Source organism: Amphiura filiformis, chromosome 17 (assembly GCF_039555335.1).
Source record: "Amphiura filiformis chromosome 17, Afil_fr2py, whole genome shotgun sequence".
NCBI lineage: Eukaryota > Metazoa > Echinodermata > Ophiuroidea > Amphilepidida > Amphiuridae > Amphiura > Amphiura filiformis.
The window spans coordinates 33,607,922-33,620,735 of NC_092644.1; the positions used below are offsets into that span (position 1 = coordinate 33,607,922).

A 12,814-nucleotide genomic window follows, 5' to 3' on the forward strand; every position below is an offset into this window, starting at 1 on the left:
AGATTGTTCGCTCTGAAACGTTTAAGCTTTTGCAAGCGGATATTCCGTGTTTACTCCATCAGGCTTAAGATCATGCTAAATATAGCAGTGCTTATTACTTAAGAACCACTACATTAAAAGTAGTCATTATGCTGATAATTTAAACGCAATTATTGATATATTTGTAAAAAATGAATTGATAATATTTTAAAATGTTTCAATATTATTGAAATTATATTTTTTTATAGTTAATACCAGCGTACTACGGGTTATATATAGTCACAAATGAAAGCAGAAGACTTATAATAATGAACGTAAATTAGCTGATTGAAACTTGCATTATAACAAGTGCCATGAATCCAGAAGGAAAAAAAAAACACAGAATAAGTATTATAGTTCATTTTGTAGATCCATGTGAATAGAGATAGGACTTGTTGCATTACTAAAGTGGTGAGACGTTTAAACTCAGTGTGATTTTTGTTGGCATGCGATGTCGATGACGCGTAGCATTACGGGAGGAGGCTCGCATCAGGTGAGGCGAGGTGCTGGTGTGTTTTCCGCCGCAGATATGTTGCCGGGGTTTGCAAGGGACATAGTACGAGTCGTAAGGAATACTGCGGAGTGCGGTGGTAGTGTCGGTGGTGGTGTTATCGTAGGAGGTGGCAAAGAAAGGGACAGGATAGGTGGTGATTTCGCGGGATTTGGAATGTCGAGTGTAGTTTCAAGGATTTGGAAATCTGATGGTATGTATGGTATTATAGTGTAAAGAAGAAAATTATATATTTCGGTTGAAATTAATTTTCATTACAATTATTGAAATGTTAAGCATATTATAGGCCTACCCGATGCTTTAAAAAATCCAATCTTGATATTTGAAAGCATTTCAAGCACCATTTGATACTTAACTCTCTCCACGCGAGCAGACGACTTAAGTTTAATTTTTTTTATTCAAAAATTTTAGAATTGCGAATTATCATGACCATATTTGGAATCAGCATGAAAAATGCAATAAAATGATTACAAACAAGCCTAGTATTGTCTCAGTGGTTCTTAAGATAATAGCTTTGGAAATTTTGAGAAAATATCTCAAAACTTGGGCCTTTTATCTTGAAGCCTATATATAGCCAGCAAACAGAGCATTAAATAGTACAAAATAGAAAACAAAAAACTATATTGATATGGCAGGTAGAATTATCATTTTGTATCACAATTCCTACATTTTTTTCTCGATTCAGTCGAAATATAGGCCCTATAGGGACTCAGAATAGTTCTTCACTAGTATAATTGTTGTTTAATGGTTTATGGAATGATATGGGGCCGTAGGGGTCAGCGACGACCTGTAAGGTGTGCTGAGGCTTGTGGATCAACGTCTAGGCGTTGTGCCCGTGCGTAGCGCACTATAAATTACTGAGCTTTAAAAAAAACCTTAAATCATAGTCTTTTATCCTGTTTCAATATGCTTCCTTTCTACCATGGTAAATTTTAAGAAAACATAAGTGGATTGTCCTTCGGATGGGTCATTATGAACCTGTAAAGATGTATAAAGCTGGGTGTCTTCTCCGAAGGACCAGCCACTAGTGAATATGGCACCCTGTTCCAAATTTACAATGGAAGAAAGTGTATCATATCATACAAAGAGCCATACCGGTACTTGAAAGCTACACTCATGCTAGAAGTTAGTATCGGAAAGAGTAGTGTGTACCCCTGGTTATCCATGGCAATCGGTCGTGTTGTTTGAAGGCAGCAAAGAGCAGGTGTCTAATCTTTACAAAGATTAACCTAATTTCTTTCTAATTTATATAAAATGCATGTCTTAATTGCGGCTACCACAAGAACTAATTTAAGCAGATACTGAACATTATATCGCGTACATTAGATTTAAACTGAACACCTGTGTAGCACTCGAATGCAGAGGAATGTTTAGAGACGCATGTTAATGAACAGCATGGTATAGTATGGCAATTTGTCATAGGTCATTAGTTTGTAAGCAAGTATATGTATATATATATTTGAGAAATGCTTAGACTAATTATTCTATAAATAGAAATTCTGTCTACCTGTCAATTACTTTTGGATGAGCTACTTTGTCAACATCAATATCAGCAGCACCGTGTGCCTATTTCATCAACGCCAACATCGTCAATAGATAGCTAACATCTGCAGTAGAAACACATACAAATACTAGCATTAGAATGCTTCATGTTAATGAACACTAACATCAGCAATAGACAAGTATTTTATCAACACCAATATCATTAGTAAATCATGTACTTCATCAACATCGGAAAATTACCAAAAACTACTACTTACTAATATCAGCAGTGGATAGTTTCTTCATCAATACGAATATCAGCAGTAGATAGCTTTGATATCGACACCAATATCAGTAGGAGAATATATAGCAACTTCAAAATCATCATCAGCGGGCATGTTAGATTATTCATATAATAGGAATATAATAATACTGGTATCACCAGAAGATATTGATTTCATCAACACTTGTATCACTTGTATCAATTACTACTATATTGACATCAATATTAATATGTAGATAGCTTTACTTCATCAACACCAATATCAGCAGAAGATAGCTACTTCATCAACGCCAATGGCAGTAGACAGCTTCTTCATCAACACCAATATCAGCAGTAGACAGCTACTTTATCAACACCAATATCAGCAATAGACAGCTACTTTATCAACACCAATATCAGCAGTAGACAGTTTCTTCATCAACGCCAATATCAGCAGTAGACAGCTACTTCATCAACACCAATATCAGCAGTAGAAAGCTACTTCATCAACGCCAATATCAGCAGTAGACAGCTACTTCATCAACACCAATATTAGCAGTAAACAGCTACTTTATCAACGCCAATATCAGCAGTAGACAGCTACTTCATCAACACCAATATCAACAGTAGACAGCTACTTTATCAACACCAATATCAGCAGTAGACAGCTACTTTATCAACACCAATATCAGCAAAAGAAATCTACTTTATAAACAACAATAACAGGCCAAGATTGATAAATACATTACACATTACACTGATCAGCTGATTAGATAAAACATCAATAGTAATGACACAGCTTCCCGGCAATATGGCTGTCTTACTGCCATCCAACGATTTAAGCATATACATTAGACAAACAGATATGTATGTTATTAAGATATAAGCTGCTTGCCTGACACATACACGATGTTATGTGTCAAATGTGTGATTGATATGTATAATAGTAAAAATGACAATCAAAAACACAATTGTATTTTGATCGATGACACCAGAAAACCAATTTTGAATTTTATTTATTCTGTTTTATGCTTTATTCAGATTCGTAAGTTATGAGATTGAAATGGAAGTGAGTCGCTTGCATGAAAACGCTGGGTATTGATAAAGTATGTAAAATAACCTTTTATTGTTGAAAATAATCAAATTAGGATACATTTTTTTCTAGGTCAATTGGGGGAAAGTACTGGTATTAGTTTTAGAAGTTCAAGTTATCATTTTATAACTAATGATAAACTATATTGTCTACTGTTTATTTAAGTGTGGATATAAAATTATTGTTGCTGTCTACTGTCGTGGTCAGCATTTGTATCAAAATAATCAGAGCAAAGAATAAACAAACTTGAAGATACTATCGCTTGCTAATATCGGTATTGGTGAAACAGTCCTCTACTACTTATATCAGCATTGACGTAGTAGCTATCTACTGCCGATATCAGCATTGATGAAGTAGCTATCTATTGCTGATATTGGTATTGATGAAGTAGCTATCTAGCTGCTATTGCTGATATCAGCATTGATGAAGTAGCTATCTGTTGCTGATACCCCTAATATATATAACCCACTTTTATGACTATTTATTGAATACTGCACTTGTAAAAAACAGGTGCAGATTTCAAATGAAGATCAAGGTCATTTAATTGAAATTGCTATCTATATACCTCTCTACATCGGTATTGGTGTCAATGATGTTGAAATCGGTACTCATTCGCGATTTGGATGCCTTAAGGTTAGCAATTATTTTAAACTGTTGCGATTTGATAGTTCCCATCATCTCGCGAATGGAGTACGGTTTGGCAAAAATTGCATTGATAATTTCATAGGATGTATGTAGAAGAATTCAAATATCACAGATATATTTGTGTAGGTCTTGTGGTTCTTGAGTTATGTTGTAAAGAGGCCTGAAACAACAACACTTTTATAAAACATACATACCTCATTAACAACAATAAATCAGGCAAGTTTTCAAAGTATAATATTTGTAGAATGAACTTTTGCAAAACATCAAAGTGTTATTTTTCAATAATATATTGATTTAGATAATGAAAATCAATTTTTTTTGGCTGCTTCGACCAACAATACCTAATAGTCTACCCCTATAGTCTAGACTTTAGCAACAGCACATGGATGTATTTTTTCTAACCACACAGATCATACATGTTATCATTAATAATTCAAATATTATATGAATTGCCTACGAGTGTGTGCATAGTGATATCGTAATGTGAAAAACAGGTGGTAAATAAGGCTATCATTATTTTGTTAATGGAAGCTCGTGTCTGTTTAAAAGAGCCTATTTTCAAGCTGACGTCGTTTCCGATATGGTTTGGTGAACCGTATAGAAGACAATTCATCAACAACAAACTATTAGATGGTATGTTTCATCTTTTGTTTTGGCTGTACGTAGTTCTTCTGTTTTTCTGTTGCTCATAACAGGCCGAAGATTTTTTTTTTATCTGTAACCTCAAAGAGGTGAGGCAAAATGCCTTTATTTCTTTGTTATTATCTCTTTTCCATATCATTATTATCTAATAATTATTACATAATATCATGTTTCACTTGATTTGACATTACTCATATTAATACATATGTCATGTCATACATCTTATTATTGTATCATACATAGGCCTACATATATTATTATCATACAATACTTTTTGATTGGGATTTCATGTTCAAATACATCATGTTATCATTTTACAGGCTTATACATATTAGAACCTCATAATTAAGACAAGATTACATAACATTCCAGTACACTTTACCGTACTGCCAACCATTTGAATCAATGTCTATTCTTAACTTTCTTTTCGTGTTTGAAATTATTTGGTCAAAGATAGCTATTTCATCAACACCAAACTCAGCAACAGATGACTTCATCATCCGCAACAAAATCAGTCATATAGTCTGACTGGTTATATTTATAGAGACAGTGGTGAAAATTCCAAATGAGGCGCGGCACTTTAGACAGGTTTCAATTTCGGATGGGATATATTAATAATGACTTCAAATGACTTCAAAACAGGTATTCTCAGATATGGGCCGATATAGAGATTCCTGGACAACCCAGATGAGCCAGTTTGACCTTGATTAATCAGACGATATATGTTATGTTATGTTATGTTATTTATTTGTAGAGACTACGTTCAGAATAACAACTGAACATTAACCAGTTGTTCAATGAATTTATTTTAAAAATGTTTACTCCAAATTGCATTATTCATTTACTTGTACTAAATGTGATAATTTATTGAACTGAGCCGTCAAACAACTAAACACAAACTATTGTTCCAGCTACGATTAAAAACAAAATAAATTAAGGCACCGCCCGGATTCGAACCAGGTATCTCCTGTTTACTAGACAGGCGCTTTAACGCTAAGCCACGACGCCAACTGTTAACCAGTTTTCCACTTTTTATGTTAAAGCCATATTATAACATTTCTATAAAAACAGATTAGTATTTATTTTCCATAAAATGTTAGCTTTTACTGTCAGATATATGCCCCCTTTTAATTTTGAGCCGAACAAGTGAGGTAAAGCATAGAAAATTGGAATTTACTACTAGCACCCACGCATGTTACTCCCGCGGTTGTAATACGGCACGGTCCTCTGGGTGTGTATGTGTATCCCGCACGCCGTGTACATACTGTGCATACGTGTTCGACTAATATTTTCATCGTAATAATAAAACACCGGTTCCAGCGTTTTATTCAAAATCTCGGATTTTGACAAAACTACAGCACCTTAAGTCTTGATATTTGCAGAGTACCTGTATTGACTATAAAGTTACAATCGTGTAAAAACCAGAATTTAATTTTTTTTAAGGGCGTTCTCCTCAGCAAATGTTATAATATGGCTTTAAGTCAGGTGTACAAAATTTTCAATATAGGTCTCATTCGTTCAATAAGCTAATAAATAAAATGAACCAATTAAATAAATAAGTAAATAAATAAATAAATAAATAAATAAATAAATAAATAAATAAATAAATAAATAAATAAATAAATAAATAAATAAATACAAACTATGTTATTTCAGCGACGATAAAAATATATAAATTTAGGCACCGCCCGGATTTGAACCGGGGATCTCCTGTTTACTAGACAGGCGCTTTAACCGCTAAGCCACGGCGCCAATTGTCAAACTCTTTTCCACTTTTTATGTTAAGTCAGGTGTACAAAATGTTCAATTTAGGTCTCATTCGTTAAATAAGCTAATAAATAAAATGAATCAATTAAATAAATAAATAAATAAATACAAACTATGTTATATCAGCTACGATAAAAAAACAAACTAATAAAGGCACCGCCCCGATTCGAACCGGGGATCTCCTGTTTACTAGACAGGCGCTTTAACCGCTAAGCCACGGCGCCAATTGTTAACCAGTTTTTTCCACTTTTTATGTCAAGTCAGGTGTACAAAATGTTCAATTTAGGTCTCATTCGTTAAATAAGCTAATAAATAAAATGAATAAATTAAATAAATAAACAAATAAACAAATAAACAAATAAACAAATAAACAAATAAACAAATAAACAAATAAACAAATAAACAAATAAACAAATAAACAAATAAACAAATAAATAAATAAATAAATATGTTATATCAGCTACGATTCCCAGCGCTGCCTAATTTTTTTCAAGGCTGGGAAAAATCAATTTCTGAACTGGTAACTTATTTGGCGCGCGATCTGAGCTATTCCTTTTCTGATGGCTGTGTCTCTTGCAGGCACACTCCCTCTGGAATCCAAACCAGGTTCCTGCCCATAACCCCTCCCTTAAATAAGCTAATAAATAAAATGAATCAAATAAATAAATAAATAAATAAATAAATAAATAAATAAATAAATAAATAAATTAATTAATTAATTAATTAATTAATTAATTAATTAATTAATTAATTAATTAATTAATTCATTCATTCATTCATTCATTAATTAATTAATTAATTAATTAATTAATTAATTAATTAATTAATTAATTAATTCATTAATTCATTCATTCATTCATTCATTCATTCATTCATTCATTCATTCATTCATTCATTCATAAAAACTATGTTATTTCAGCGACGATAAAAAAAATACAAATTTATGCACCGCCCGGATTTGAACCAGGGATCTCCTGTTTACTAGACAGGCGCTTTAACCGCTAAGCCACGGCGCCAATTGTTAACCAGTTTTTCCACTTTTTATGTCAAGTCAGTTGTACAAAATGTTCAATTTAGGTCTCATTCGTTAAATAAGCTAATAAATAAAATGAATTAATTAAATAAATAAATAAATAAATAAATAAATAAATAAATAAATAAATAAATAAATAAATAAATAAATAAATAAATAAATAAATAAATAAATAAATAAATAAATACAAACTATGTTATATCAGCTACGATTTAAAAAAATTAGGCACCGCCCGATTCGAACCAGGGATCTCCTGTTTACTAGACAGGCGCTTTAACCGCTAAGCCACGGCGCCAATTGTTAAACTCTTTTCCACTTTTTATGTTAAGTCAGGTGTACAAAATGTTCAATTTAGGTCTCATTCGTTAAATAAGCTAATAAATAAAATGAATCAATTAAATAAATAAATAAATAAATAAATAAATAAATAAATAAATAAATAAATAAATAAATAAATAAATAAATAAATAAATAAATACAAACTATGTTATTTCAGCGACGATAAAAATATATAAATTTAGGCACCGCCCGATTTGAACCGGGATCTCCTGTTTACTAGACAGGCGCTTTAACCGCTAAGCCACGGCGCCAATTGTTAAACTCTTTTCCACTTTTTATGTTAAGTCAGGTGTACAAAATGTTCAATTTAGGTCTCATTCGTTAAATAAGCTAATAAATAAAATGAATCAATTAAATAAATAAATAAATAAATACAAACTATGTTATATCAGCTACGATAAAAAACAAACTAATAAAGGCACCGCCCGGATTCGAACCGGGGATCTCCTGTTTACTAGACAGGCGCTTTAACCGCTAAGCCACGGCGCCAATTGTTAAACTCTTTTCCACTTTTTATGTTAAGTCAGGTGTACAAAATGTTCAATTTAGGTCTCATTCGTTAAATAAGCTAATAAATAAAATGAATCAATTAAATAAATAAATAAATAAATACAAACTATGTTATATCAGCTACGATAAAAAACAAACTAATAAAGGCACCGCCCGGATTCGAACCGGGGATCTCCTGTTTACTAGACAGGCGCTTTAACCGCTAAGCCACGGCGCCAATAGTTAACCAGTTTTTCCACTTTTTATGTTAAGTCAGGTGTGCAAAATGTTCAATTTAGGTCTCATTCGTTAAATAAGCTAATAAATAAAATGAGTCAATTAGATAAATAAATAAATAAATAAATAAATAAATAAATAAGTAAATAAATAAATAAATAAATAAATAAATAAATAAATAAATAAATAAATAAATAAATAAATAAATAAATAACAGAATACTATTTCATCAACAACCAATTCAGCAGTATAATAGATCTAGCTGCTTTACCAATAACATTAAATGATCTTTTAATCATAAACAACATTATCACCTAAATCAGCAGTAGAGAGCTACGTCATCAACAGCTAACTCGGCAATTATCATGATTATAGCTACTTCATCAACACCTAAATCAACAGTAGATAGCTGCACCATCAACACTTATATCTGCAACAGAAAGCTTCTTCATCAACACCTAAATCAGCAGTAAAAGGCTATTTCATCAATACCTAAGTCAGCAGTGGAAAGCTATTTCATCAACACCTAAATCAGCAGTAGATAGCTGCACCATCAACACTTAAATTTGCAACAGAAAGCTTCTTCATTAGCACTTAAATCAGCAGTAGAAAGCTATTTCATCAACACCTAAATCAGCAATGGAGAGCTATTTCATCAACACTTAAATCAGCAGTAGATAGCTGCGCTATCAACACTCAAATCTGCAAAAGAAAGCTTCTTCATTAGCACCTAAATTAGCAGTAGAAAGCTATTGCATCCACACCTATAAGTCAGCAGTGGAAAGCTACGGTATTTCATCAGCACATAATCAGCAGTAAAATGCTTCTTTATCAACACCTAAATCAGCAATGGAGAGCTATTTCATCAACACCTAAATCACCAGTAGATAGCTGCGCCATCAATGCTTAAATTAGCAGTAGAATATTTTTTTGTCATCAACACCTGAATCAGCAGTAGAACACTACTTCATCAACATCTAAATCAACAGTAGACAGCTATTTCATTAAGTCAACAGTGGAAGCCTAATTTATCAATACCTAAATCTACAGTGGAGAGCTATTTCATCAACACCTAAATCCGAAGTAGAAAGCTACACCATCAACACCTAAATCAACAGTCGATAACTGTTTCATCAACACCTAAATCAAGAGTAGATAGCTATTTCATCAACACCTAAATCAAGAGTAGATATCTATTCCATCAATACCCAAATCAGCAATAGAAAACTATTTCTTCAACACACCTGGCAATCCTTGTTTACTTATTTTGTTTTTTGGTGTTTTTTTACTCTTATTTTATGTTGTTTTTGCCGAAAATATGATAACTACAAATTTAACATAATCCTTAATGGATACAAACTATGAAACTTTAATTCTTCGAGTGACTCCTGAAAATGACAAAAATGAACTATGGGTCTTGGAAGCTATAGCCCATTCACAACATATAAGTGTTACCAAACTGGATGAATTTATGTCAACGAAAAGGTTTTGCAAATTTCAATATTTTCTGAAATATATAATAGATGTCATCTAGAATGTATCCTAGCAAGATCAACAGGTACCAATTACAAAATGTTTTCAATTTATGTCACCTGAAGGTGCACCAGGAGATTTTTATGTAATCCGGAATTTACATTTTGCATTTCTCAACTTGTACTTTTATAATTATTATAACAAAATAAAACGATCAACAGGGCAAAAATATCACTTTCCATAGATTTTACAGATGTTCATATATATTGTAGTTACACGAAGTGCAAACTTTTAGGATCCGTAGAATTGCGGGTGCATGCAAATACCAAGACAGAAACCAATAGAAACTCCAACCCCAAAAGAAAACAAAAATATACATGAATTTATCATTTTTGTTATATTTCACCCCACATCATGTCACCCAAACAAACGCACCCTACGTAAAAGAAGATGCACACAGACACATTCAGCTTTAAACATGCTCTTACACGTATTAAATTATGTTTCTAAAAGAAGCCTCAGATTCCATCCTTTCAGGAAAATGTCTGCTAAATCAATTAAAATTGATACATCGTTGTTGTATTGTTTTACAAATCTGTTAAATCATTCCCAATATCGCTGATTTACGCTTTTAACTTAACAATAGGTCATTATCATTAAGATTGTAGCAATTTGTTAATTGTATGTCATTTTAATTGCCTACTTATTTCTTTGTAACATTTTGCCATCACTCCGAGCTCTTGCTATAGATCATTGAAGATTCAAAAGATCTGGATTTGTCAACTTTAAGGTGGTACTACACCCCTGGCCAATTTTGTGCCTATTTTTGCATTTTTTCTCAAAAATTGTAGCGCATTGGTGACAAATAAGATATGTATATTATAGGGGCAAGGACTACAACTACTGCACTGAAAATTTTATTTCAGCACAGACAGCAGTTGTGGATTTACAGTCAAAAATGAGGGAAACCCAATATTTGATCAATAAATCAATAATTACTTGTCTTGAGTCACTAAAATTCCAGTGCAGTAACTGGATTCCTTGCCCCTATATGTATAATACACATAACTTTTGTTACCAGTGTTTTATTATTTTTTGAGAAAAATGCAAAAATATTCACAAATTTATAAAGGGGTGTAGTACCACCTTAATGCCATAGGTAAAATTTTCGATAACCGCCCATTAGTTCGAAGGGTCATAACCCGAAAAGGGTTTAAGTTAGGGTTTAATTTAGGTTAGGCCTAAGGTTAGGGTTGGTGTTAACATAAGGATTATGGTTATTAGGGTTAGGAAAGGGCTATCGTTAGGATTAGAGTTGGGTTAGATTTAGGGTTAATTGGATTAGGACTTAGTTTATAGGTTAGGGTTAGGGTGAAGTTTAGAGCTATATGGTATGGTAAAGACTGAGGTTTATAACTAAGCTATTGGGTTTTTGGAATAATGACCCTTTGGACTATCACCCTTGAAAATGTCTTTACCGTACAATTACAAAGATCGGTGATGAAACACATCATTATGGCCAGTATAATGTCCATACACGTATGCCACACATTTTAAAACAAAAACAAGCAACGGCACATATACAAGCCATGTGTTTACGCACTTATGGAGCGTTGATTAAAATTAGTCTAAACGCGAGAAAAAAAATATACGCCTTCACTATTAGATGATTAGACCTATTACACTAATTTTAACCACAGATTTTATATTATAGGGCTCACGTGTTACGCCACATTGTTCTCTACCTTATATATATAGACATATATATAGAGCTATCAATGTTTCGTTGACAATAATGATAACAATAGGAAATCTATTTGACCGACTTGAACTCTTAGTAATTTAGATAATTAGTTTATTTGACGCGTACGCGTGAATGCATATGTCAAAGAAGAAAATGTCTCTGACACGAACCATTTAAGGTAATCAGGTAAAAAGCTATCGCCCTACTAAAACATCACGCTGCACAACTGTCTCAAAAATTTATTCTTCTGGTTCTACCCCTCTATCATCAATTACCTCAAAAGTACTCGGCATAGAAAAAAAATACATCACATCGCCTATTTTAAAGCTTATCCTACATATTTTTTTACCATAATAACTTATATAGCACACACGTGAAAGAGGAGCGAGTAATCAACTTTTGTTTTCCGCCAAGTTGAAATTCATCCGTGTTTATGTGTGGTACTTTCCTTGATTTCCCTTGGCGCTTTGCAGGGCGCGAGAACCACGTCGACTTCCATCACACGCAGCTATGGTTTCACCAAAAAGCAGACGATTTGGATTTTTTTTCAAACTATTAATTTTTTCTCAAAGTTAGAGAATCAATGCTAGGTGTGTTGGTACTCATTAAAATTCACCTTAATGTGAATTGCAAAAGTAGAATTTTATATTAAAACTGGATTTTTTGATGATTATGAAGTATCGTCTGCAAAATGGAAGCCCGCGAGCAGGAAAATGCTTAACGATTGTGAGCTGTTGCGTGTTTCATAATTCACTCGCGTCGCCGATCACACAGCTATTTATCGATGATTTGTCACCAAATATAACATATCCTCACATGATTCATAGTCACCAGCGACAGATAGTTGAGCGGTGATATTTAACAAAATTATTAAATTATATATTTAGCGCTATTTTAAAAGAATAAAGGTGATAAAATAAACCAGTGAACTAGATTCATGACTTTCCCCCACCCAACAAGGCGAGATCAAATTAGCGGAGTTAAGAGGACATATTCAGTCACGGTATAGCCTCGTAATTTTATAAACCGTCTAAATATCTCAACTTATAATCAGAAGTTAACGATAAGTAACCTAAATA

General features: G+C 32.7%; 1 protein-coding gene and 6 non-coding genes across 11 annotated transcripts in view; 1 reads left to right on the forward strand and 6 right to left on the reverse strand.

The window, feature by feature from the left end:
- The first annotated feature begins 398 nt into the window (after positions 1–398).
- The window catches only part of LOC140137669 (LIM/homeobox protein Lhx3-like), a 101,686-nt gene continuing 89,270 nt past the window's right edge, over positions 399–12,814 (forward strand). For all 5 annotated transcript variants that reach the window (XM_072159409.1, XM_072159410.1, XM_072159412.1 and 2 more), the window contains exon 1: positions 399–722. In XM_072159409.1, the coding sequence (XP_072015510.1) occupies positions 470–722 (253 nt within the window). In that variant the 5' untranslated portion in view covers positions 399–469. The remainder of the gene's footprint in view (positions 723–12,814) is intronic.
- Trnat-agu (transfer RNA threonine (anticodon AGU)) lies at positions 6,333–6,405 on the reverse strand. Its single transcript has one exon. It is a non-coding gene; the product is annotated as a tRNA-Thr (tRNA).
- Trnat-agu (transfer RNA threonine (anticodon AGU)) lies at positions 6,572–6,644 on the reverse strand. The gene has a single exon. It is a non-coding gene; the product is annotated as a tRNA-Thr (tRNA).
- On the reverse strand, positions 7,364–7,436 carry Trnat-agu (transfer RNA threonine (anticodon AGU)). The gene has a single exon. It is a non-coding gene; the product is annotated as a tRNA-Thr (tRNA).
- Trnat-agu (transfer RNA threonine (anticodon AGU)) lies at positions 7,677–7,748 on the reverse strand. Its single transcript has one exon. It is a non-coding gene; the product is annotated as a tRNA-Thr (tRNA).
- Trnat-agu (transfer RNA threonine (anticodon AGU)) lies at positions 8,209–8,281 on the reverse strand. Its single transcript has one exon. It is a non-coding gene; the product is annotated as a tRNA-Thr (tRNA).
- Trnat-agu (transfer RNA threonine (anticodon AGU)) lies at positions 8,447–8,519 on the reverse strand. Its single transcript has one exon. It is a non-coding gene; the product is annotated as a tRNA-Thr (tRNA).